General features: G+C 45.6%; 1 protein-coding gene across 1 annotated transcript in view; it reads left to right on the top strand.

The window, feature by feature from the left end:
• Nucleotides 1-2,131: 2,131 nt before the first annotated feature.
• The window catches only part of B4galt6 (beta-1,4-galactosyltransferase 6), a 75,242-nt gene continuing 55,659 nt past the window's right edge, over nucleotides 2,132-21,714 (top strand). Inside the window, exon 1 of the mRNA XM_038330449.1 lies at nucleotides 2,132-2,547. Coding sequence (XP_038186377.1) covers nucleotides 2,433-2,547 — 115 coding nt within the window. The 5' untranslated portion in view covers nucleotides 2,132-2,432. The remainder of the gene's footprint in view (nucleotides 2,548-21,714) is intronic.

Below are 21,714 nucleotides of genomic sequence, written 5' to 3'. Positions count from 1 at the left end.
ATCCACTTGCATGAAAAGGAGCATTTGTAAAAGAGTAAATCCCACCAGTGCTCAACATGGACCAGGCTTCCCTGTGCCCTTTGCCCTTTATAGGCTTCTACTCTTTTAATAAAGTCCCCACATACACGGGTTTGCTGCTGTTACTGCAGAGGTGTGGTTTATTCCAGAAGAGTCAGGCTTTTTAATTTTTTTTAAAGTTTTGTATATGTATGTGCATGTTTGTATGTTTACAGGTTCACATTCGTGCATGTGTATGTGCGCACGTGCGTTCGTGTGTGTGTGTGTGTGTGTGTGTGTGTATGTGCAAGTGGAGGGCAGAGATTGACACTGGGGGTCTTCCTTGGTTTTGAGAAGGGGTCTGGGGCAGGAGTTGCCTTTCACTGAATCCAGAACTCACCAATCGCCTAACACTGGCTGGTCAGTGAGTGTCTGGGTTCCACCTGCGTCTAACCTTCAGGTGATGGGATTTAAAGCGGGAGACAAGAGCACACACAACTGTTGCAACCATTGTTAAGTCAGAGTCTGGGCCCTGGCAGTCTTAACAAACCAGGTCCAAGCACCTGCCCCCAACAGGACTTTTATACAGAGACGAAACCGTGACAAACAAAGAACCGTGTTTGTTCAGTGTGGCCACACTGGGAAAAGAAACAACGAGATCCGGTGACCTACCCACTTCGAGTTTACCTTCAGTCCTGACATGAGGTTCAGGTTTAAATGCAGAGCAAGAGATATGCCTAAGCAGTCCTGGGTAGACTGTGGTCCCTTCCATCACTGATCTAGCTCGCTCTCTCCTACAAGGTGGTCTAAGTTGTAGGAGCTGTGTGAAACCTCCTCTGTGGAAGTTAAGTTCCTCCATTGGCTAGCACCAGGCGTCAGCCTTTCCCTTACCCTGTCTGAGACTATGGAGAAATTCCAGTTTCTTGAAGGCCATTGTTTTTAATAGTTTGATGGCTAAAAGAAGGAACACATATTTATCCCCTTGGAATCTATCTTCAGTCCTGCCAGAATGGTTTATATAGTCACGATTAACTGATCAGCTGAAAAGAAACACCTGCACACCATTTGCTAGGAATATGTGATGTAGGTGAGGAGCCCGAGTAATGTAGCTAGCAGCAAGAAGCATTCAGACAAAGGGTAACCCCTCACCTAGGAGGTGTATTAATGGAGTGGACGGCGCCGTTAGGGCTTGGGCTGTGGTGTTCGTGGGCCTATTGGCTGTGTTCACTTTCAATGGGAAGGCTGGTCAAGGCTTAACGGATACACATAGGCCCACATCTCATCCGCCAGTCCATAAATCTAGGAGGGAAATGTGCCTCCTTCGTCTTTCTCCCAAAGGTCCTTGTTTCCCACGAACGCCGTCTTTGGTGCAGAGGGCATCCCACGCTGGGGACGCGGTCCTTGCCTAATGCTGGGTCCACCAGGGACAGTGACCCGGGAGGGAGGGGCGGGGTGGGGACTCTGGCACTGAGTGCCAGGACCAATCAGGACGCGCGGCGCTCCAGGGGCGAGGGCTCTTGGTTCCCCTGCTCCGCGTGCAGCGCCGCCTGGCGAGTCGTGCACCGGCGGGCGGAGCCTGCAGGGGTCTCGGGGCGCACAGGGCTGTCGGGATTGTCCTCGTGGGTGTCCGCGGTCTGCGATCGCCGCGCGTCTGTCACCTCTTTCCTTTACTCTCCGGGCCCCGGGCGCTCGCATCCGCCGGGTAGTCCGGGGTCTGTGCGGGGGCGGCACCGCCTCTCTCGGGCTCCGCGGCGGGAATGCGACTGCCGTGGCCGGCTGGGCAGCGGGCGGCAGCAGCAAGCGGAGCCCGGGCGCATTTGCCGCTGGCCGGGACGCCGCCCTGGCCTGCGCTCGACTCCCGAGGCCGCCGCTGCGCTCCCTGGCTCGGCGCGGAATGAGGTGCAGGCCGCGCGCCGGCGAGCGCCCCGCTCCGCAGCCCCCAGGTTCCCCGCGGCCGCCCGCGCCCTACGTGCCCCGGCGCCCACGCTAGAGCTCCGCACTGGCCGCACTAGCCGGGGCGCAGGCCCGCAGAAGCACGCGACCCGGCCCGGGTCCCGATCGCCGGGACTCGCCTCTTGGACGCCGCCCGGGCTGCGGGGACCCCGGCACGCTGCATTTCGCGGGCCGCGCTCCGCATCTCAGCGTTCTAACCAGCCTGGCCCGCGGCTTTGGCCTCTACGGTGCCCGGTCCCCCGGCCTCCCTCCACCTTTACCCGCATCCTCCCTCTACCCTTCCCGCTGCTCCGCCACCTCCCATTCATTGCATCCGTTTCCCCTTCCCGGCTCGGTTCTTACCCTCCCCCTCAAAAGCCTTCCCGGCCGGACCCCGCTACCCTCTTGGGGTTCTCGGTACATTCATGGAAGTTTAGGGCCTGGACCGTGGCCCCGAGTCCGCCCCGAGAGCGCAGCCCGCGCTGCTGGCAGGACAGAGGAAGATGTCTGCGCTCAAGCGGATGATGCGGGTCTCCAATCGTTCCCTGATCGCCTTTATCTTCTTCTTCTCTCTCTCCACGTCCTGTCTCTACTTCATCTATGTAGCTCCAGGCATAGGTAAGCACCCGAACACACCCTCACCTCCTATGGTCAGAAGGAAGGTAACTGGGGTGTTGAGGAGTTTGGAAGCTGAACAAAGCGTCTGATTTGACTTATTTCAAAACTGTCGGAGAAACTGCTTGACTATGTTAGCTTGATTAATAAACGTTTAAAAGAGCTTAAAAGGTAGCATTCAGTGGATGTAGGGAAATGAGGGCCTGGGAGTTGGGGGTAATATGGGGGTGGGGTGTCTCTTGTCTCTTTCTTCAGTATTCATGATAACTTTGCTATCAGATAAGTTCAGTGTTTAAATATAGTTTTATTCAGACATCGTTTTCTCCAGATGTAATAACAGGCTGTGAAAATCTGATGGGGAAACAGGAACTGTGAGGAAGGTCAGGAGTGCGTGCATGCCTAGGTCAACAAACCTTGGCTCCATACTTGAGGCGTTTTAGGGGCTGAGTTATTGAAACAGAGCTCTGTTATGTGTATCTTGTCAATTTGAGTCTTCTTGTCAAAGTCAGCCTCTGTCTAACCTGTTAGGATTCCTGCTCAGACAAAATAATGATTAAAATAGTTATGCAAGGCAATTTGTGGGCTTAAATTGTTAACTTCCTGTTAGTTGCTTTTGACTTTTGGACCCAAATTCACTTTTGCATGATCTTGGCTTCTTTGAAATAATACCCCAATTCCTCATTTCTCCTACTGTTGGCAAGGGGTCCACATGGCCTTGTTTTAGTGAAGGAAAATTTCTATGAATTTGTGTGGCTGTTAAAACACGTCCTATTCTCTAAACCTGGCTGAGCTTTCTTGTCCTTCAGTATTTAATGCTGAGTGACGTGGTAACAGTGCGCCTTCTGTCATTTCTTATTAGATATTCAGTTGTCTTTTCTGAATCAGTATTTCTCTCCTGAGTTAGCAAAAAATGTCATCATGTCTTTTAGACGGGAAAAACACCTGCAGAATTTTGAAGTGAAATTCTTATCCCTGCAGAGGTGTGTGTGTGTGCACACGTGTGCGGGTGTGTGTATGGGTATGTGGGTGTGTGTATGCATGTGTGTCTGTGGGTATGTGTGTGTGTATATGCGTGTATGCATGTGTGTGTATACCTGTGTGTATGCATGTGTGGGGTATATGTGTTTGTGGAGTATGTGTGTATGCATGTCTGTATGTGTGTGTGTGTACATGTGGGGGGGTATGTGGGTGTGTGTATATGTGTGTATACATATGTGTATGCATATGTGGGGTGTGTGTGCATGTATGTGGGGGTATGTGGGTGTGTGTGTATATCTATGTGTATGCATATGTGTGTGTGTGCATGTGTGTGGGGGTGTGATAGATGATGCTGGTGAGTGTAGGGAAGAGACTGTAGCCTCATCCAGACTGATTTCTCATGAAAACATTTATTACTGTATAACCTTTTCCTTATTGGATTTGATTAAAAGGTATACAGTCAGATAATGATGCTGGGAAAATCTTTGATTTATCATTGTCAACTAGAAGTTTAGAGTAAAGTTTGAAGGAGCATGAATGTTTTAACAATTTGGTCTTTTAGTTTGTGTTTTTCTTTAGGCAAACAAGAAACAACAACAAAATTCTCTTGAAACTTTTGATACTTATGGCAGTAATTCACATTTTAACCTGGATTAGGAATTGGGCAAAAGTTTCATACAGCTGGGATATAAGCTATAAGCTGTATAAGATATTTTTTTAATTGGCCTTAACTTGGATGTTTTGAATCTCTTTCATTAAGAAGTCTTTATTAATTCTTCCACACCAGCTAGTTTGTAGATGTCATTTTTTTTTTTTTTTTTTTTTGGTTTTTCGAAACAGGGTTTCTCTGTAGCTGTGGAGCCTATCCTGGAACTAACTCTTGTAGACCAGGCTGGCCTCAAACTCACAATGATCCGCCTGCCTCTGCCTCCCGAGTGCTGGGATTAAAGGCATGTGCCACTACCATCTGGCAATTTTTTTAACTATCTTTTCTATCATTTAGTAGATTGGATATTTAGGAATTTAGGAAAAGGTTATAAACAAGAAAATTCTTTCTTGCCATCTTAGACATACAAATTATTTTACTTTTTTATAACAGTTTATAAAATGTTTTTTATAAACATTTTACTTTTTTATAATTACTCAAAACTTGGACCTCTTTGGAGAATATCATTTTTACAAGAATATTTTTTCCAATGTAATATTTTTTATTCATTATTTGGGAATGTCACATAATGCATGCCCCCTGATCACACTCACTTTCCATAAGAAATAATTAAAAAATCTCTTGATTGTGTTTGTATATGTTGTACAGGTATGAGCGTGCAGGTGCTATGGTGTGTGTGCAAAGGTCACAGTACAACTTATAGTCGTCTCTCCTTCCACTGTGTGGGTTCTGGAGACCAAGTGCAAGTTGTCAGGGATGGCAGCATGCAGCCTTAACCTGTTTAGGCATCTTGCTGGTCCCTGACAAGATTTGATTTTTTAGACTGGATTGCTGTATGTAGCCCTGGCTGGCCTGGAACTCTCTATGTAGATATAAACGCTGAGATTAACAGCATGCAGTACCACACCCAGCAATGCATTTTTTTGAATTTATGATTCTGAATTTATAACTTTGGAAGTCCTTTGCTTTCTTGTTCCCCTTGGGACGCTGGGGATAGGTGGTGCAGGGCTGCGTGTGTGCAAGGAAAGCACCGTGTAACCGAGCTAGCTCTGGGTCTCGTTTCTTCATACATTGGATAACATGCTAAAACGTCAAGCAAAGGGAATCTGAATGCCAGCTTTATAGTGCTCATATGCTCTCTGGTTGTTCAAATTCAGGTGATGTGAAAGGCGGGGACATTTTTCTCATTTGAGTGTGTAATGTTGCCATAGAGCAACCAATGATTAATGTCGTAAAATCTTGACAGTTGTGCAAGCAAGTAGGTCAATGTGGTGGTTTGAAAGAAAATGGCCCCAGAGGGAGTGGCGCTGCTAGGAGGTGTGACCTTGTTGAAGGAGGTGTGTCGCTGTGGGGGCGGGCTCTGAGTCTTTTTGCTCAAGCTTTCCTCAGTGTGACTTTCAGTTGACTTCCTGTTGCCTGCAAGCTATTCCTTCAGCATCACATTTTCCAACATGCCACCATGATGATAATGGACTGAACCTCTGAAACTGTAAACTAACACCTCAATTAAATGTTTTCCTATAAGAGTTGCCACCACGGTCATTGTGTCTCTTCACAGCAATGAAAAACCCTAAGGCAGAAGTAATAATTTAAATTACTCTATTTTGAGAACCTTGTAATTAAAAATGTTAACAGAGGAGCCAGCAAGAAAAGTAAGTTAACCAAACATAAATGCTATGAATTTGTTAAACCAGTGTCTGCCCCCCATACTCTTGTGATATGGCGGTGGGGTGGAAGCCAGTGTCCTGGGGGCTATTTGGGGGGCAGTGTTTGTGCTGTGGGAGGAGACCAGTGTCTGCCCCCAACCCTTGTGCTATTTTGGGAAAAGTTGGGGGTGTTTTTCTCATCCTCTTTTAAGTTTGGCAAGAACATTTCTTTTTGTTTTCTTTTTTTCCTTTTGGTTTTTCAAGATAGGGTTTCTCTTTGTGGCCCTAGCTGTCCTGGAACTCACTCTATAGACCAGGCTTGCTTTAACTCAGAGATTCACCTGCCTCTGCCTCCTGCATGCTGCGATCAAAGGTACACATACCACCACTGCCTAGCTGGGAAAACGTTTTCTAAAATTCAAAGTTTTGCTAGAAAATTCGAATTTTGTGTTTGGTGACACAGGTTGTCTGTTTCCTTCCTTCCTTCCTTCCTTCCTTCCTTCCTTCCTTCCTTCCTTCCTTCCTTTCTTTTCCTTCCTTCCTTCCTTCCTTCCTTCCTTCCTTCCTTTCTTTTCCTTCCTTCCCCTTCCTTCCCTCCTTCCTTCCTTCCTTCCTTTCCTCTCTCTCTCTCTCTCTCTCTCTCTCAGGTTGTCTGTTTCCTTCCTTTTCTCTCTCTCTCTCTTTGGTTGTCTGTTTCCTTCCTTCCTTCCTTTTCCTTCCTTCCCTCCTTCCTTCCTTCCTTCCTTCCTTTCCTCTCTCTCTCTCTCTCTCTCTCTCTCTCTCTCTCTCTCTCTCTCTCTCTCTCTCGTTGTCTGTTTCCCTCTCTCTCTTTGGTTGTCTGTTTCCTTCCTTCCTTCCTTCCTTCCTTCCTTCCTTCCTTCCTCCCCCCCCCCCTTCTTGTGTGTGTGTGTGTCAGGTCACTTTCTTTCATGTCTCTGGAAATGCAGGTCAGACACACAGGTCTAACCACAGTGTGCCAGCTGTTTTCTGAAGTGAAAATGATGTGGAAAATGTGGTCGGTTGAGTTCCCCGTAGAGCAGCCAATTGCATAAGTGCTTTTCCTCGAGGCCTCGCTGCTGCATTCTGCCCTCTCCCGGGCCATCACTCACAGCTTTATAATTTTCATTGGCTATACATCTCACAACACTTAATATTCTCACCCAAATTACATCTTGGAGCCAAATTTCCTCCTGATTGAATTTTGCTACACAGAGGTTTCTTTTTTTAAATTTCCTTCTTATTTTATGTGCATTGGTGTCTGCTTGCGTTTATGTCTGCGCATCACAGGCATGCAGAAGCCATAAGATGCTGGATGCCACCATAAGATGCTGGATGCCATGACTGAAGTTACTGATGGTTATGAGCTGTCAAGTGGGTACTGGAAACGGAAACCAGGTCTTTTGGGAGAGCAACCAATGCTCTTACCCACTGAACACCTCTCATTTCTTTCCTTCCCCTCTCGGACTCCCCAAGACAGGTTTCTGTGTAACCCTGGCTGCCCTGGAACTCGTTCTGTAGACCAGACTGGCCTAGAGCTCACAGAGATCCGCCTGCTTTTCTCTCCCGAGTCCCGGGATTAAGGCCTGCACCACCACTTCCCCTGCTCCAGCCTCTTTTTTCATTGGTTTAAAAAAATGTTTCAAATCTGCTCCATTAAGTCCTTCTGAGCCACACTGTAACAACTTGTTTGCTGGCAGTCACTGTATTTCTCCACCTTTTGGGTCCAGACAGGTTGGTCACTTCTTTCATCCTTTAGTTTACTCTTTTTGGGTTTCTTTACCTGTGCCCATCTCCTGACCCTCTCCCTTCTGAGCTGACTTAGGCAGCCAGTCTGGTGAGTTTTCTGTTGTCCTGATGCTTCTCTGCATTCTCTGCACTGTTTGGGTCCTCGTCTAGAGTGAGTTCAATAACACTCAGAGCTCATTATTTTAAGAATAAGTTGAAACATTTTTCCTGATACTTCACTTGGGAAACACAAGGTAGTGTCTTTACGGTAGGAACTGCAGTGCTGAGAGGAGCCGGGCTGTAACTAAATCTCTGGAGCCATCCCACAGGAAGTCTGTGGATACTCTGCCCTAGCCTTCCCAGCAGAGGTGGGAGTCAGGCATTCTGTTTTGTGCCTGCCTCTGTGTGCGGTTGCCAAGAGATGAGTGCAGCGTCCTTCCAGAGCATTGAGCTGGCTGTATCGAGAACAGACTTCCATTTATTAGGAAGCCATTTCTAATATAACTTCCCCTGCAACACAATCATATCCTGTTGGATCAGAGGGCCAAGTGGCGTGACTGGAGCACGCAAGAGAAGCTCAACAGTGGGGCCTGGAAGTCTTGAAAGATGACAGCGAGGTCATTTGTGGAGGTTGGCTCTGTGAGGGAGCTTCAGTGCACACGACAGAAAGCACATAGAGAAAGTGGGGGCTGCTTATAGATTCCTAGGATGGGTAGAATAAGATTGGTCTAGACAGAGCACAGAAAAACCCTCTAGAATATAACAGTACTCAGGTTCCCTATGGCTATTCCTTAGTGTGTGGAGAAGCGGGTTGGATTGCAGAAAAGTCTTAGGGCTCCGCATCCAACCCAGTGCTCAAGGTCACTAACATTCTGGCCCGAAAGAATTTATCTAAACGATGATAAGAAAGAAATTAGAGGTGCCTGCCACCACAGGGGCAGTATTAGAGGGAGACTGCCTAACTTCCTTGGGAGTGGGGAGGTTGTTGCCCTTTTGACCCCTGAGCAGACTTTCTCTGTCTTTGGGGACAGATTGTGGTTGGCCACCTTGTCTCTTGATGACGTGTGCCTTCAGGGGAGGCCTGGTGGAACTGTTGGAGTGGGTGTTTTTGGGAGGCAGCTCGGGTCTTTGCCCAAAGGCTAGCGTGGGCGTCTTGTTTTTGTTTACTCTGGATTATCTCAGCAGGTAGCGACTTGCCTGGCAACTTTTTACCGTGCCCTTCAGCCTCCTAGCCTCAGGTACCTTTCAGGGCCTTTCTGCCTGACCTTCTGTGCCTCTGGAGCTGATTTAGCCTGCTTTGTGTTGAAAAGGCCCTTTGTTTTTTTTTTTTCCCTCAAGTTCCCTGTTCTTCTTTGGGGGCCCTTTCCTGTGGTTCTGGTCACATTTCGCCTCTGGGCCTTCCTTGCTGTCGCCTGCTATTTTTGTTCGGTGAGTAGCGGGACTCAGCAGGAGTTTTGCAAAGGGAAATGAGACAGCCCTTTGTTTTAGAGTAATCCTAGCGTGAAGGATGGGAAATGTAGGGCAGCCGCAGAGACAGGGAGCCCAGGTGAGAAGCTGCTGGTGTCATCCCAGCAGTAGGAGGTTGGATCCAGATAAGAGCAGGCAGCCCTTGGGAGCGGTAGGGCTGGCCAAGGGACAGTTTTTCTGTGATGCTCAGGCTCTAACCTAGACCCCAGGTGACCAGTCATAGATGATGTCCAGGTGCTAGGATTGAGCTAGCAGTTTTGCCTTTAAGGTATGGGAATTGGATGCTCCTGGACTATCTAGGAAGAATTTGTCAGTGGCTAGGTAGGCAGAAATAAGGGCTTGGAGCCTAGAGGTCAGGTCTGGGTGTCACCATCCTCCAGAAGGATGGTGTTTGTCCCCGTCTTGCCCGTCATGGTTGAGGAGCCATCCCATTTCTGCAAGTGCAGTGTACACCCCAAGTCCATGGCTCCTAAACATGGCCTCCAGGTGATTTCAGGAGAATACCCAGAAGGCTCAAGTGCACTTTGGAATTCTTCCCAGAGGGTCTGCCACCCTCTCACTTCCCACCTGGAATTGCCCACAGGAATGAGTGAAAGGTTTCAGATTTGGGCCAGAAGTGGGGACAGATTGTCCTGTGGATAGGATTTACTGGATACAAAGATCTACTACTGCCATGGGGATAGAAACAGCAGCAAGGCAGGGGCTTCGAAGAGATCAGACCAGAGTGGAGATCCCATCTCAGAACTCCCATAGAAAGGGAGTGTGTTCATGTAGGCATGCAGTCAGGATGGATCGAGTTCTCCAGATGGCAGACAGAGAAGGGCAGGGGCCTTACACTGCCAGCCAACTATAAGATGTGGGGGAAGAGGAGAGGAGGAGGACACATCTAGTTGTGAGTACCCATTATGGAGGGGGGAATGTGCCCTCACTAGTAGCCTTCTGATTAATGTCTTAGCTTGCAGGCAACTCCTGAGGAAATGGCAATGGGGTCTGTTATTGTCTTGGAATTTTAGCACCCAGGAATATGTTAAGAGGTCAGAAGTTCATCCACAGGTCCTTGGTAGGCGGCTTGGCTGGTCCCTTTAAGGGGAGGCTGCTGCAGGTTGGTGTGACAGCAGTCTGGTTTAGATCCTAACAGTCCCATAGGCCCTTTCCTTGCCCATACACAAGGAGCTCCTCTGAAGGATGGCTTCCAGCAGTGGGGTGACCACTCACAAGTAGTGTTTGTAGCTCTGCCCTTAGTGTCGATGAAAATGAATGTCAACCACATGGCCTTGTGGGGAACTAGGTAATTTATTGATTCACAGAAATCTGACTCAGCCAGGTGCTCTTCTCCACCTTTTCTGATGGTGAGAGTATCTGAGAGCCGGTGGATCTTCAGAGCGGGATGCACAGGTGTGTGCATTTGGTGGTGAGTGTATCTGGGAGCCGGTGGATCTTCAGAGCGGGATGCACAGGTGTTGTGTGCATGCTGCATCCATTTCTGCCTTCTAGCATTTATCAAAGATAAAAATAGCCACACCCGTGAGTGTTTAAATGTAAAGGAGAAGTCCTATCTTGGGCTGGTAGGTGTCTGTGTATGATCGATATTTCAAACATCGTTCACAACTATGGGAAGAGGTTTATGTTGGAAAGTTGTATACATATGGTAATTAAATATGGTAGTTAATTTTTTGAATCCACACAAGCCATGTTGAATGTGGTGTTTTTGTAAAACACGGTCTCTAGTTCAGACTAGCTAGGATTCTCTGTGTAGCTAAGAATGATGTTGGTCTTCTGCCTCCCCCTCCTGAGTTGCTGGGACTGCAAGTGTGTGCTTTTGTGCCCAGTGTCTGTAGTGTTGAGGACATTATGCTGGGTCAGCTGAGCGGCGTCTGTCATCCTAGGGTGCCTTGTTTCAACAGCCCATGTCCTCTATCTTATCTCTGAAGATCTTGGCTCTGATCACCTTAAAAACATAAGCCATCCCATTTAAATGACTAAATAGCTTTTTAATCTCTGGACCTCATGTTCTGGTGCTTCTAGGTGTGACTGTCGACATCACAGTTCCCATATTTCATTCTCCGTGCAAGCGTGTGGAGCCATGAGAGCCTTGAGCACAGATGCAGCGGTGTCTTGGAGGCCACGATTGTTGCTGAAGAAGTATCAGGAACAAAATCCCAAAAGTAGCCCATCAATTGTCCATCTCAGAGTGACAGTCAGTGTGGCTGCACTGTTTGCTGAAAGGGGAAGAGACACATCATCCCCCACTCCAAGTTTCATTTGGCATTTCTTTTATTTTTTATTGCTTTTTATTTATCGAGCTCTACATTTTTCTCTGCTCCCCTCCCTGCCTCTCCCCTCCCCTTCAACCCTCTCCTAAGGTCCCCATGCTCCCAATTTACTCAGGAGATCTTGTCTTTTTCTACTTCCCTCTTTAAAAATTTAGCATTTCTGAAAGAACTGAAATGTATATGTTAGGGTGCCTGACTCTTGGGTCTGTGCAGAAGGAAATTTGCAGTTTTGCCTGGTGGAGCTGAGGATAGGAGAGAAACAAGCTCTCTCTCTCTCTCTCTCTCTCTCTCTCTCTCTCTCTCTCTCTCAGTTGGAATAGCTTTGTGTAGATGAAAAATCAAACACTTTTGGATAGCCTTAGCAGCAAGGGTAATCGCAAGGCTGATTTTAGGCTTATATAGACGCATTCTGCACACATGTACCCCCCCCGCCACCCAGTGTACTAAAAGGCCTGAATAAGTGCCCTTAGAAGCACTCCATTTTCTTTTTTTGTTCAATTTACATATATGTATTCCTTACATAGTTCAAGCGAGGGTAGATGACCAGCCTTCTGGGACTGGAGAGGACATGGAAAAGGAGAAGCCCCTAACATGGCCTGGAACATTTGAACTTTGTGCTGGGTTGGCCTGTTCTCACACCTGTCTTATACACACACACAAGGTGTGAGTGTCTCCCTTCCTCTCCAGCCGCCTTTAGGGCCGTCAGTAAACATGTACATTTCTAACAAGTCAAAGCAGGGTCTTTTCCAACCAACTTAGCTTATATCAAATGTGTTCTTTTATATAGTTTTCTAATGTATGTGCCGCTCAAGCAATACATAATGAACATACAACCTGATAATTTAGTAGAGCCCAAAACTTATTACACCTCATTCAATTAATTCCAGAAACAAAAAATTGAACAAAAAGCTGTATTAATTACCTGGGAAGGGGGAAAGGGGTTGATTGCTGCCCTATTTAGCTTTCTTTTGCTATAATAAGCCATTCTGACCAAAGCGACTTGAGGGCAATCAGAGCAGACGCTCAAGGCAGGAACCAGGAGGAGCACAGCCTGATGGCTCCATCGCTGACTTTTTTCTTTTACAGAGCCCAGGCTCCCTTGCCAGGGATGGTACTACCCATACTGAGTTGGTCTGTCCTGTACCAATTAACAATCAAGGCAGTCCCTCACAGACATGTCCACAGGCCAATCTGATAAAGACAATTATTCAACAGAGATCTTCTATTCCAGGTGAAACTAGGACAGTGGTTTTTAACCTTCCTAATTCTGTGGCCCTTTAACACAGTTCCTCGTGTTGTGGTGACCCCACCCAGAAAATTGCTTTGTGCTACTTCATAACTGTTATTTTGCCCCTGTTATAAATTCCAGTGTAAATATCTGATACGCAGGATCTCTGACTTGCGATTCCTGTGTAAAGGTCCCTCAGTCCCCAGGTTGAGGACCACTGCTCTAGACTGTCAAAGGACAGCTATGCTGACAAGGGCAGTCGCACACTTGCCAAGGTTTGACGTTACTAGGCATAGCTTCATCCTATGGCTGTGCCACACAGCCAGAAGTATAGTGGCCGACATAAACATCCTTTTGGCTAACTTCTGTTTCACCTAAGCAGGGTTTTTGCAGTGGCTCAAATCAAATGCTGCCAAACTCTGTTATGACCAAAAAGCAAATATGCCCACAGGAGTCTAACCATAAAACAGCAAATCAAACATGCCCACAACACAGCACGGACAGACAGCACACGGAGCTCCAGAAGGAGGGAGCACACATTTTCCACAAGCATGTTCACAGGCAGTGTAGCACCCTGAAATGTGTGCTTCCTTCCCGGAATGACCTGATCTTCACGGCCAGCCTCAGGATTACTCACACACTACATTCTTTGTTACTGTCCTGATAAAAGACCTTTTAAATATTGTCATTGCATCCTGCAGGAATTTAAAAAAAAAAAAGAGGGGCAAGGGAGTAGAAGTGCAGACAGATTGTCCTGCTTAGTGAGGTGTTCTGTAAAGTTAAGCCATGGGGGCAAAAGCCAACTTGGTTACTGGGAACACAAGGCCTAAAGGATTCCCAAATATGACTCAGGAATCCAAGCCCTAAAATACCCTCTGCAGGTCCCTCCAACCTTTACCCATTTCTAGCTATGTTTTGATACTATTAAAAGTGACTTTCAGATATGAATGTTTAAACCTTATTTAGGATGGTCTGTTTTAATGGTCTTATTCCCCAGGAATATCTCCAGATATACAGTTTTTTCCTTTTATACCCTTTACTCCTTTTTGGTTTTATTGAGACAAAGTCACATTCTGTAGCCTTAGCTTTTCTTGAACGACAATACAAACCAGGCTACCTTGAACTTACAGAGATCCACCTACTTCTGCCTCCCTGATGCTGGGATTAAAGGCGCAGCCACAATACCTGGCCTTACTTTTTTTTTCTTTTATTAGCTTGTGTTTGTTGTTCAAGATAATGGGCCCCTTTGCAGCTGTTGTATAATATGTATATTACACACACACACACACACACACACACACACATAAAATGAACCTTGACCTTAGAGCCTTCCTGGAGCACTTTCGCTGACAGCTCCTTCTTCCTACATCTCTCAGTAGAGCTTCCAATTGCGGCTCCCATTCATTTTAAACATGAACCCAGGTAATTCTGCAACCTGGAGGCTATACCTTCACACAAACACGTAAGTCCTGGCCGTCTTGTGGTGAGTGGTGAACCAAGTACTGGCTAGGTTGGCTTTTGTTTTGTGTAGTCGAGGATGACCTTGGAATACGGATCCTCCTGCCTCCACCTTCTGAGTGCTGGGATTGTGAACACCTTCAATCAAGTTGGTTTATGCAGAGTGGGGATTTGAACCCCAGGTTTTATGTCTGTTGGGCCAGTGGACTACCAATTGAGCTATGTTTCCTACTCTGGGTTTACTTTTCTGAATTGATCATATGATGCCATTTGATCGTTCACAGAACTAATCCTAGTTTTTAAAAACCAGACTAACTTGTTTTAAGATGGAAGTGGCTGACTATCATGATGAGTAATTTCTTTCATCAAGAGAAGTAGATAGATAAATGGAGAGTGACATATGTTCATTTATAGGTTAGCAGTGACTAGGGAATTTGGTCATAATTGACCCTAAATATGTTATTTATCATTTCTAATTATTGGGAAGATATGCAGCAGTTCTTTAACAAAATTAATAAAAGTTCTTAAAACATAGCATTACAGTTTTCCCAATAGGCATAAATTTAAAATATCAATTCCCAGCATTTGCCTAGAAAAATCTTAAAAATCTTTACAGTATGGCTAGAGAGATGAGTCAGTGGGTGGTAAGAGCAGTTTTTGCAGAGGACCCAGGTTCAGTTCCCAGCACCCACACGCGACTCAAAACCATTTATAACTCCAGTTCCAGGGGATCTGGTCCCCTCCTCTGAGCTCCCCAAAACACCAGGCACCATGTGGCACATACACACGCAGGTAAAACATTCATATCGACTGTAAAGGAAAATGTAAAATATCTTTACAATTATATATTTGCTAATATTAATATAGCATTGACTATATCATTATATTATATATAATAGTAATATAGCATTGACTAAAATCACCTCAGCTGCCGAATAAAATGTTACATAGATTGTCTTGGATAACTGAGGAGCTGGTAATTTCCTGTATTACCAACCGTCCAGAAGCCTGAGCCAGGAGGATTGCTTGAGGCCAGGAATTTGAGGCCAGCCTTACAATATAATAAGGCATATTTTTTTAAATAGAGGAAAAAGAAAAGAACAAGGAGAAAAGAAAGTGTAACTTCTCAGTCTAGTGTAATTTCCAGTCTGACTCATAGCAAGGAAGAGGAATTGGACTGCTTTCATTTGAGACGGAGCTGGGTAGTGCCTTGTTTCCTGGTCTAAAAATATCCTTTGGGCTTGGAAGTTGCTAAAATTTGGTGGGTTTTTTTTTTTTGTTTGTTTGTTTTGTTTTTTAAAATGTCACTCTCTTCTTGTAGATAAGTTGAAATTCTAAAGTTTTAATCATCAAAACATAAAGTGGTCAGAGTTAGAAAACAGCTTATATCATGCTTACTTTGTCTTTCTGTTTAATATAATGCTTAAGTGGGTAAAGATTTGGTTCGTGCTCATCTTATGGTTGTTGCTAATTTTGTAATGCTTTCCAGGCATGTTTATTCGTGGCTTTGTCTTTTAGTCTGTAACATCACTGAGTTTCCTGATTAGATTTTACAAATCTGTTCCTTGCTGTCTTCCTTTCCTGAGTCCTTCCCTTCCTCCTGGTTTCATTTCCCCATTAGCTTTGTTACCCCCCCCCCCCCCCCCCCATACTTGGAGGAAGCTGTGCATGCATTCTAGGTGAGCACCATTGTGAACTGACAAACACAGGACATGCAGCCGTCCTTTGTCCTTTGTTAGCTTTTATGCCAGTAGGCTCCAAGTGTACTCTTTGACATAGGTTACATTTAAACAAGGCAGAACCCATGCCTGGAAGCTTGTTTTTCTTTGGGATTTTGATTCATTCCTTTCTTTCTTCCTTCTTTCAGATTTATTTGTAAATGAAGTAAAATTTAATTTATGAATTGATTTTTAAGGTAGGGTCACTATGTAGATCAGGGTAGCCTTGAACTAACTCCTAGAGATGTAGTACCTAGTAGAGCCTCTGCCTCCTGGGTGCTGGGATTAAAGGGGTATGCAACACCTTACACATCTTGTGATTTATTTTATTTGTGATAATGTGTATGCGTGTGTCAGTGTCGGAGTGTTTGCATGTGAGTGTGGGTTCCCTTGGAGAACCGGGCTTTCGTCAGATCGATAGTTACAGGCCGTTGTAAGCCATCCAGCATGGCTGATGGAGGTTGAATCTGGAGTCCTCTGCAAGAGCACTTGTGTGTTCTGAACCGCTAAGCCATCTCTTCAGCCCGCTTTTGTTTTTGAGATAGGATTTTATATAGATAGCCCCAGTCCATTGCAGCCAGAGATGACCTTGAACTTCTGATCCTCCTCTCTGCCTTTCAGAGTTTTATGCATTACTGGGTATGGGACCTTTGTGCCCACTAAGCAAGTGAACCCCACAGTGAAGCCTTGGCCCACGATCTTGATTCGGAATCTACATGACCCCTTAGTTTCCAGCAGGGCTTGGTAAACAGTAGGCAGTAAACACCTGCTGGGTAAATGTCCTCCACCCTGACCAGCTTTAATACAAAGCTGCCTTGTTTAAAAATGACAATTATGACCAACCAGTCTTCACACACATTCCCTCCAAGCGAAATTATTGATGGCAGTATGGGAATGATAGACGTGCTGGGAAGGTCCTCAGGTTAACTTTCAGTGCCTGTGCCATCAAAGCAGGCTCTGGTGGATGGGACTGGAAGCAGTTGAGTTCTGTCCATTAACACTGCTTCTTATCCCTTGTTGAAGCAGGACTCTGAACACAGAGTTCTTGCTCTCTTCATGAGTCAGTCCACGACTGACTTGGAAGATGGAGTTGATACGACAGGCTAATGGTTTTCACAGTTGATTGCTTTGAGGCTACGTCTGAATTTCCATCTTTGTGTTATGACTTTCTATAATACTTTGACCTCATGGGAATTGTTCATCAGCCTGGCACAATCTCAATATTTATTTTTTGGTTTTAATCCTTCCTCTTAAGCAGTGGTTCTCAAACTTCCTAATGCTGTGACCCTTTATATAGTTGCTCATGTTGTGGTGACTCCCCCAACCATAAAATTATTTTCATTGCTATTTCATAACTGTAATTTTGCTACTGTTATGAATCATAATGTAAATATCTGTGTTTTCCAGTGGCTTTAACTGAGCACTATGGAAGAGTCGTTTGATCCCCAAAGGGTCATGATCCTACAGGTTGAGAACTCCTACAAAGTACCAACCATGTTTCATGCTTGGTTTGACCTAATCCTGGTATTAGACCATAATCATTATAAGTATATTTTCTTTTGTGAACATGGATGAGCAATTTCTGGAGGTTTATTTATATGGCTCTGACGTGGAAAGAAGCTAAATTCCCAGAGCCTGAAACAGCTATTTAGAAGATTATCATAGTTCCTAGAAACCCTTAGATGCCTGGCTCAGCAGTTAGCAGCCGGTACGTGGCACGGTGTGTTTTCAACTACCGGCTTCTTGTGTGTTCTTAGGTGATGTGTGAGGCAGCTTCTCTCCTGATGTTTTGTGTCTCTTTTTGAATTGTAGTCTGGGTTATGGTGCTGCATTTTTCATGATTGCTTTCACTTGCTTGTGCGCGTGCGCGCAAGAGAGAGAGAGAGAGAGAGAGAGAGAGAGAGAGAGAGAGAGAGAGAGAGAGAGAGAGAGAGAGAGAGAGTGCATGTGAATGCCTGCTGCTGCATGGTATGTGTGGAGATCAGAGGATAGCCCTCCAAAGCTTTCTTCTCCCCTGTAGGTTTTGGGGATCCAACTCAGGTCATCAGGCTTAGAAAACCCCCACCCTTACCCCTGGTAACTTTTTGTCTTGAAGATTTCTTTTTGTCCTCACTTGGTCCCATGTATCTCTGCTGCATTGCTCCTAAATTGCTGTCCCTCGGGCCCTTCAGATCCACTTGTAAATTACCTCTGAGTTTTTTTTTTCCTTTTTATTTTTCTCTTTCTGATCTCATAGTGAAGAAAGCTGACTCCCTCTCAGCTAAGTACATTAGTTTTCAAGGTCTGCACACCTTCTGACACCCATGGCTTAAAACACTGGGAATTACCCCTTCCAAGGCTTGATGCCTGAAATGTAGGTCTTGGCAAGATATTTCATCCCGAGGTTGCAGGTGCCTGCTGACGACCTGGTCTGGGATCACATGAGTTTCTGCCTCTGTTTCCATGTGCTTTCTGTGAGTCCACACCCACAACACGCTCTTTCCCTTTCTTTTTATAAGAGCAACTGCCGCTGGATAATCCGATGACCCAGAATGGTCTCTTGGTCTCAAGATCCTTAACTCTGCTTTGCTGAAGGCTGGTGTCAGTCAGCCCGGGAGTAGCTTGCCCTCCCCATTCCCCTACACACCGCAGCCTCCCAGGCTTCCATGGCCTTCAGCCTCTCCTCCCCTTGTTCATTCACAGTGCCTCCCACTCCAGTCTCCTGGCTTCTCCTTGCTCTGTCTCAGCCATCCATGCCCTGGGAGCTGTCCAGCTTATCTTCCGTCCCTTCTGAGCTCTCCAGTGGCTGAAGGTCACACTGAGTCCTCTTCCTCTGTTCCCTTCCTCCTCAGAGCTCTGCTCACCCCGCCATTGGCAGAAATGCCCCCCCTCCCCTTGGTCTTCATTCTCTTGAGTGCTGCAAATGGTTCTGCTGGCCTCTTCCTCTTGGGCCACGGGCATGCTCTCCCCACTAAGGAATCTTCTCTTCACCGTGCTGGCTGCCCACTTTCCTTTCAGGAAGTGCACTGTCTGCCGAACTGTTGACTACTCTTTCATTTCTAAAAGACACTGCTGTCTCAGAGGTTAGCAGGGGCCTCCTCATAGCATGTCAGGAGGTTGACAGCTGTGATGGTGACTGCTTCATTACTGCAGTAAGGATGTGGTTTTCTCAATGCCCCACCTCAATTTCTTTATTAGTCAATGGGAATACTCTTAGTACCCATGGAGCTGCCTGAGAGAATTAATGAAGATGACACACATAAGGTATATCTAGTGATGTCTGGCAAAGCACATCTTCTCTGTCATGTGTTAGGTATTCTCCCCTAAATTATGCTTTTATTTTATTGTACTTTTCTTTTTTGATTTAAGACTTACTTTTATTTAGCTGTCCACAGAAGTCAGAGGATGTTGTCAGATCCCCTGGAGTTGGAGTTACATCTAACATGGGTGATCGGAACGGAACCCTAGTGTTCTTCAGGAAGAGCGAGTGCTCTTAACCTCTCCTGCTCTCAAGCTACCATAGTATTTCCCGCTGTAGCCTTTGCAGCATTTAACCTAGCTGGCTTCATTTTAGTCTGTAGATTCCTCTGATGCCACGGACCGGCTCGGGGGAGCCACTCAGATCGTGGGAGAAGCAGGGTCTTGGTACACAGGAAGGGACAAGTTCAGCGAATCACAGACAGATACAACACACAAGAGAGTGGTTGGAATCTGCTGCGATTTTACTGAATTCATGTTTCATTATATAGTATTCAAACAAAGAACAAATCAGAAGGTCATGTATCACTGGTTAGCACAGTGTGAAAGCTTCTTTTAGTCACATCAGCGATATTTAAGAAAAGTATATTATCAGGGACAGGTGTTAGACATAAAGCATCCTTAGAAGAGTAAATCTTGTCCTTAGGAATGTAAACCTCAGACAAGTGGTTTCATCTTATGAACAGAAAATTTCTGTCTCATTATCGCTACCATATCCTCTTTCTAACCCTTTCTTCATCTAGTGACCAAATATGCCTAATCTGCTCTCTGCACCTGTGGAGATATACTTTTTAGTACCTTCTTATGCAGCAGACACCATGGGGCTTGGGATCTAGCAAGCCTATTCATAAAGTTCAAAGTATAACATAACAGTCTTTGTCTATCAACATTAATCCATCTATTCCCTTGCTCATCATACACCCTGTGTATGACAAGGTTCTGCTGTAGTCTTATACATTCCCATACTATGCTTCCCTATCCCAGAGCTGTTCCTGAAGAGATAATCCTTGTCTTGTATATATAAAGACTATCATTATTATAAAAGATATTGTGCAAAGCCCATATCCTGCATAGCCTCAGTGGTGGCTAATACTGGGCCGTCTGCCATTGACCTCCAGGAAGCCTAGTCCCATAGGACACGTAGCTCCCGTCCGGCATAATGACATATGTCATGTCAAACAGATGACACTGGAGTTGGTGTGGCACTCTGAGATTAATTAATTTGGGGGTCATTTAGCCTTAGTCCTCCTGTGTGTCATCAACGTACATGAGCTCATTATATATCCATTCTGGATCACTGTTCTGGTAATTCACCAGTCTAGTTCCAGCTTCTGCGGTTACCTGCATGTCTAGTTGTGTTTCCAGTCCCTTTCTTAGCAGCAATGCCATCATTATAACTGCAGCCAGATTCCCTTCCCTTCAGTCCCTTTGGAAGCACTGTTCACCTGACAGTAAAGCTCTTAGCAGTCAGGAGCCCAGGTGTCAGTGCTGGAGACCCCCTGTCCAGTGACACTTTGATGTCCCCGCTCATGGTACAGTCTCTTCACCACCAGCGCTCAACGTTTTCCATGAGCAGGGGTGGATATGGGAAGGGTGGTCGACATAAGCTTTTTTTTTTTCTCCAACAAATCTCTTAATTTTTTTTATAGTGGAGAAGGAGGGGGGTTCATCAAGTCCCCATCACAAGCTTTGGATAGAGCACCTAGACGCTTTTGTAAACTACTGCCTTTTGAAGTTTTTTCTTTTTCTTTCCTTTCCCTAAGGTGTTTTTATGGTGTTTTCTTCTTCATGAAAGGATAACTGGCAAACAAGTTGGATTTATGACTCATTATGTAGAGGAAAGTAGAAAATGAGCTAATTAAAGAGGGTACAGCATGGTTTTAATTAAGTAGTTTTTTAATATATAATTCTGAGTTGTCTCAAGGCATAAGGGCAAAGACAAGAGAGGCAACCTTAATTATTTTCTAAATTATAGTTTCTTACAAATTGGAATAAAAATTTTAGATAAGGATTTTTTTTCTTAAAGTCTTACCAGCAAGAGATTGCCCTTGCTGTTAGCGACACTTGGCTAGATTAGCTAGGTTGTATCTGAAGGCAACCACAGTAGCTGTATGACGTTGGGGACTTTGTCCTGATGGTTTGTCTAGTGTGACTTGTCTGTGCATCACTGTGTCCCTGTGGGCTGCTCTGTGTTTAAGCACATCTTCATTCCCAAATGGGTTTCTGCCTTTAGGGACTACACCCAGGAGGGCCACTCACCCGAGGAATATAATTGTCTTGACTGTAAATGATTTACAGTGAGCTAATAGATTCCTTCCAACTCTTGAGCATGCTCCCCAGCTGCTCCCTATGTCTCTTTCTCCATCCATGCTATGAATATCAAACGCATTCCTTTGGTTAAAAAAAAATTCATCTCCGTCATGATGATCTATTTGGTTTTTTTCTTCTTCTTCTTTTTTTTTTTATTATTAAAGATTTCCATCTCCTCCTCTCCTCCTCCCCCTTCCCTCCCCTCCCTTGCACCCATACCCCCACTCCACCCCTCTCCAAAGACAAAGAGCCATCAGAGTTCCCTTCACTATGTTAAGACCAAGGTCCTCCCAGCTCCCCCTAAGTCCAGGAAGGTGAGCAACCAAACTGACAAGGCTCACAGTGAGCCCGTCCAAGCTGTAGAGTTCATGTTCATTGCCGTTGTCCTTGGTTTCTCAGTCTTCCTCCACCGTCAGCCACATTCAGAGAGTCCGGTTTGGTCCTCTGTTCCATCAGTCCCATT

This window comes from Arvicola amphibius, chromosome 5 (assembly GCF_903992535.2).
Source record: "Arvicola amphibius chromosome 5, mArvAmp1.2, whole genome shotgun sequence".
NCBI classification, from domain to species: Eukaryota; Metazoa; Chordata; class Mammalia; order Rodentia; family Cricetidae; genus Arvicola; species Arvicola amphibius.
This window is presented reverse-complemented; position numbering and strand designations above follow the sequence as displayed.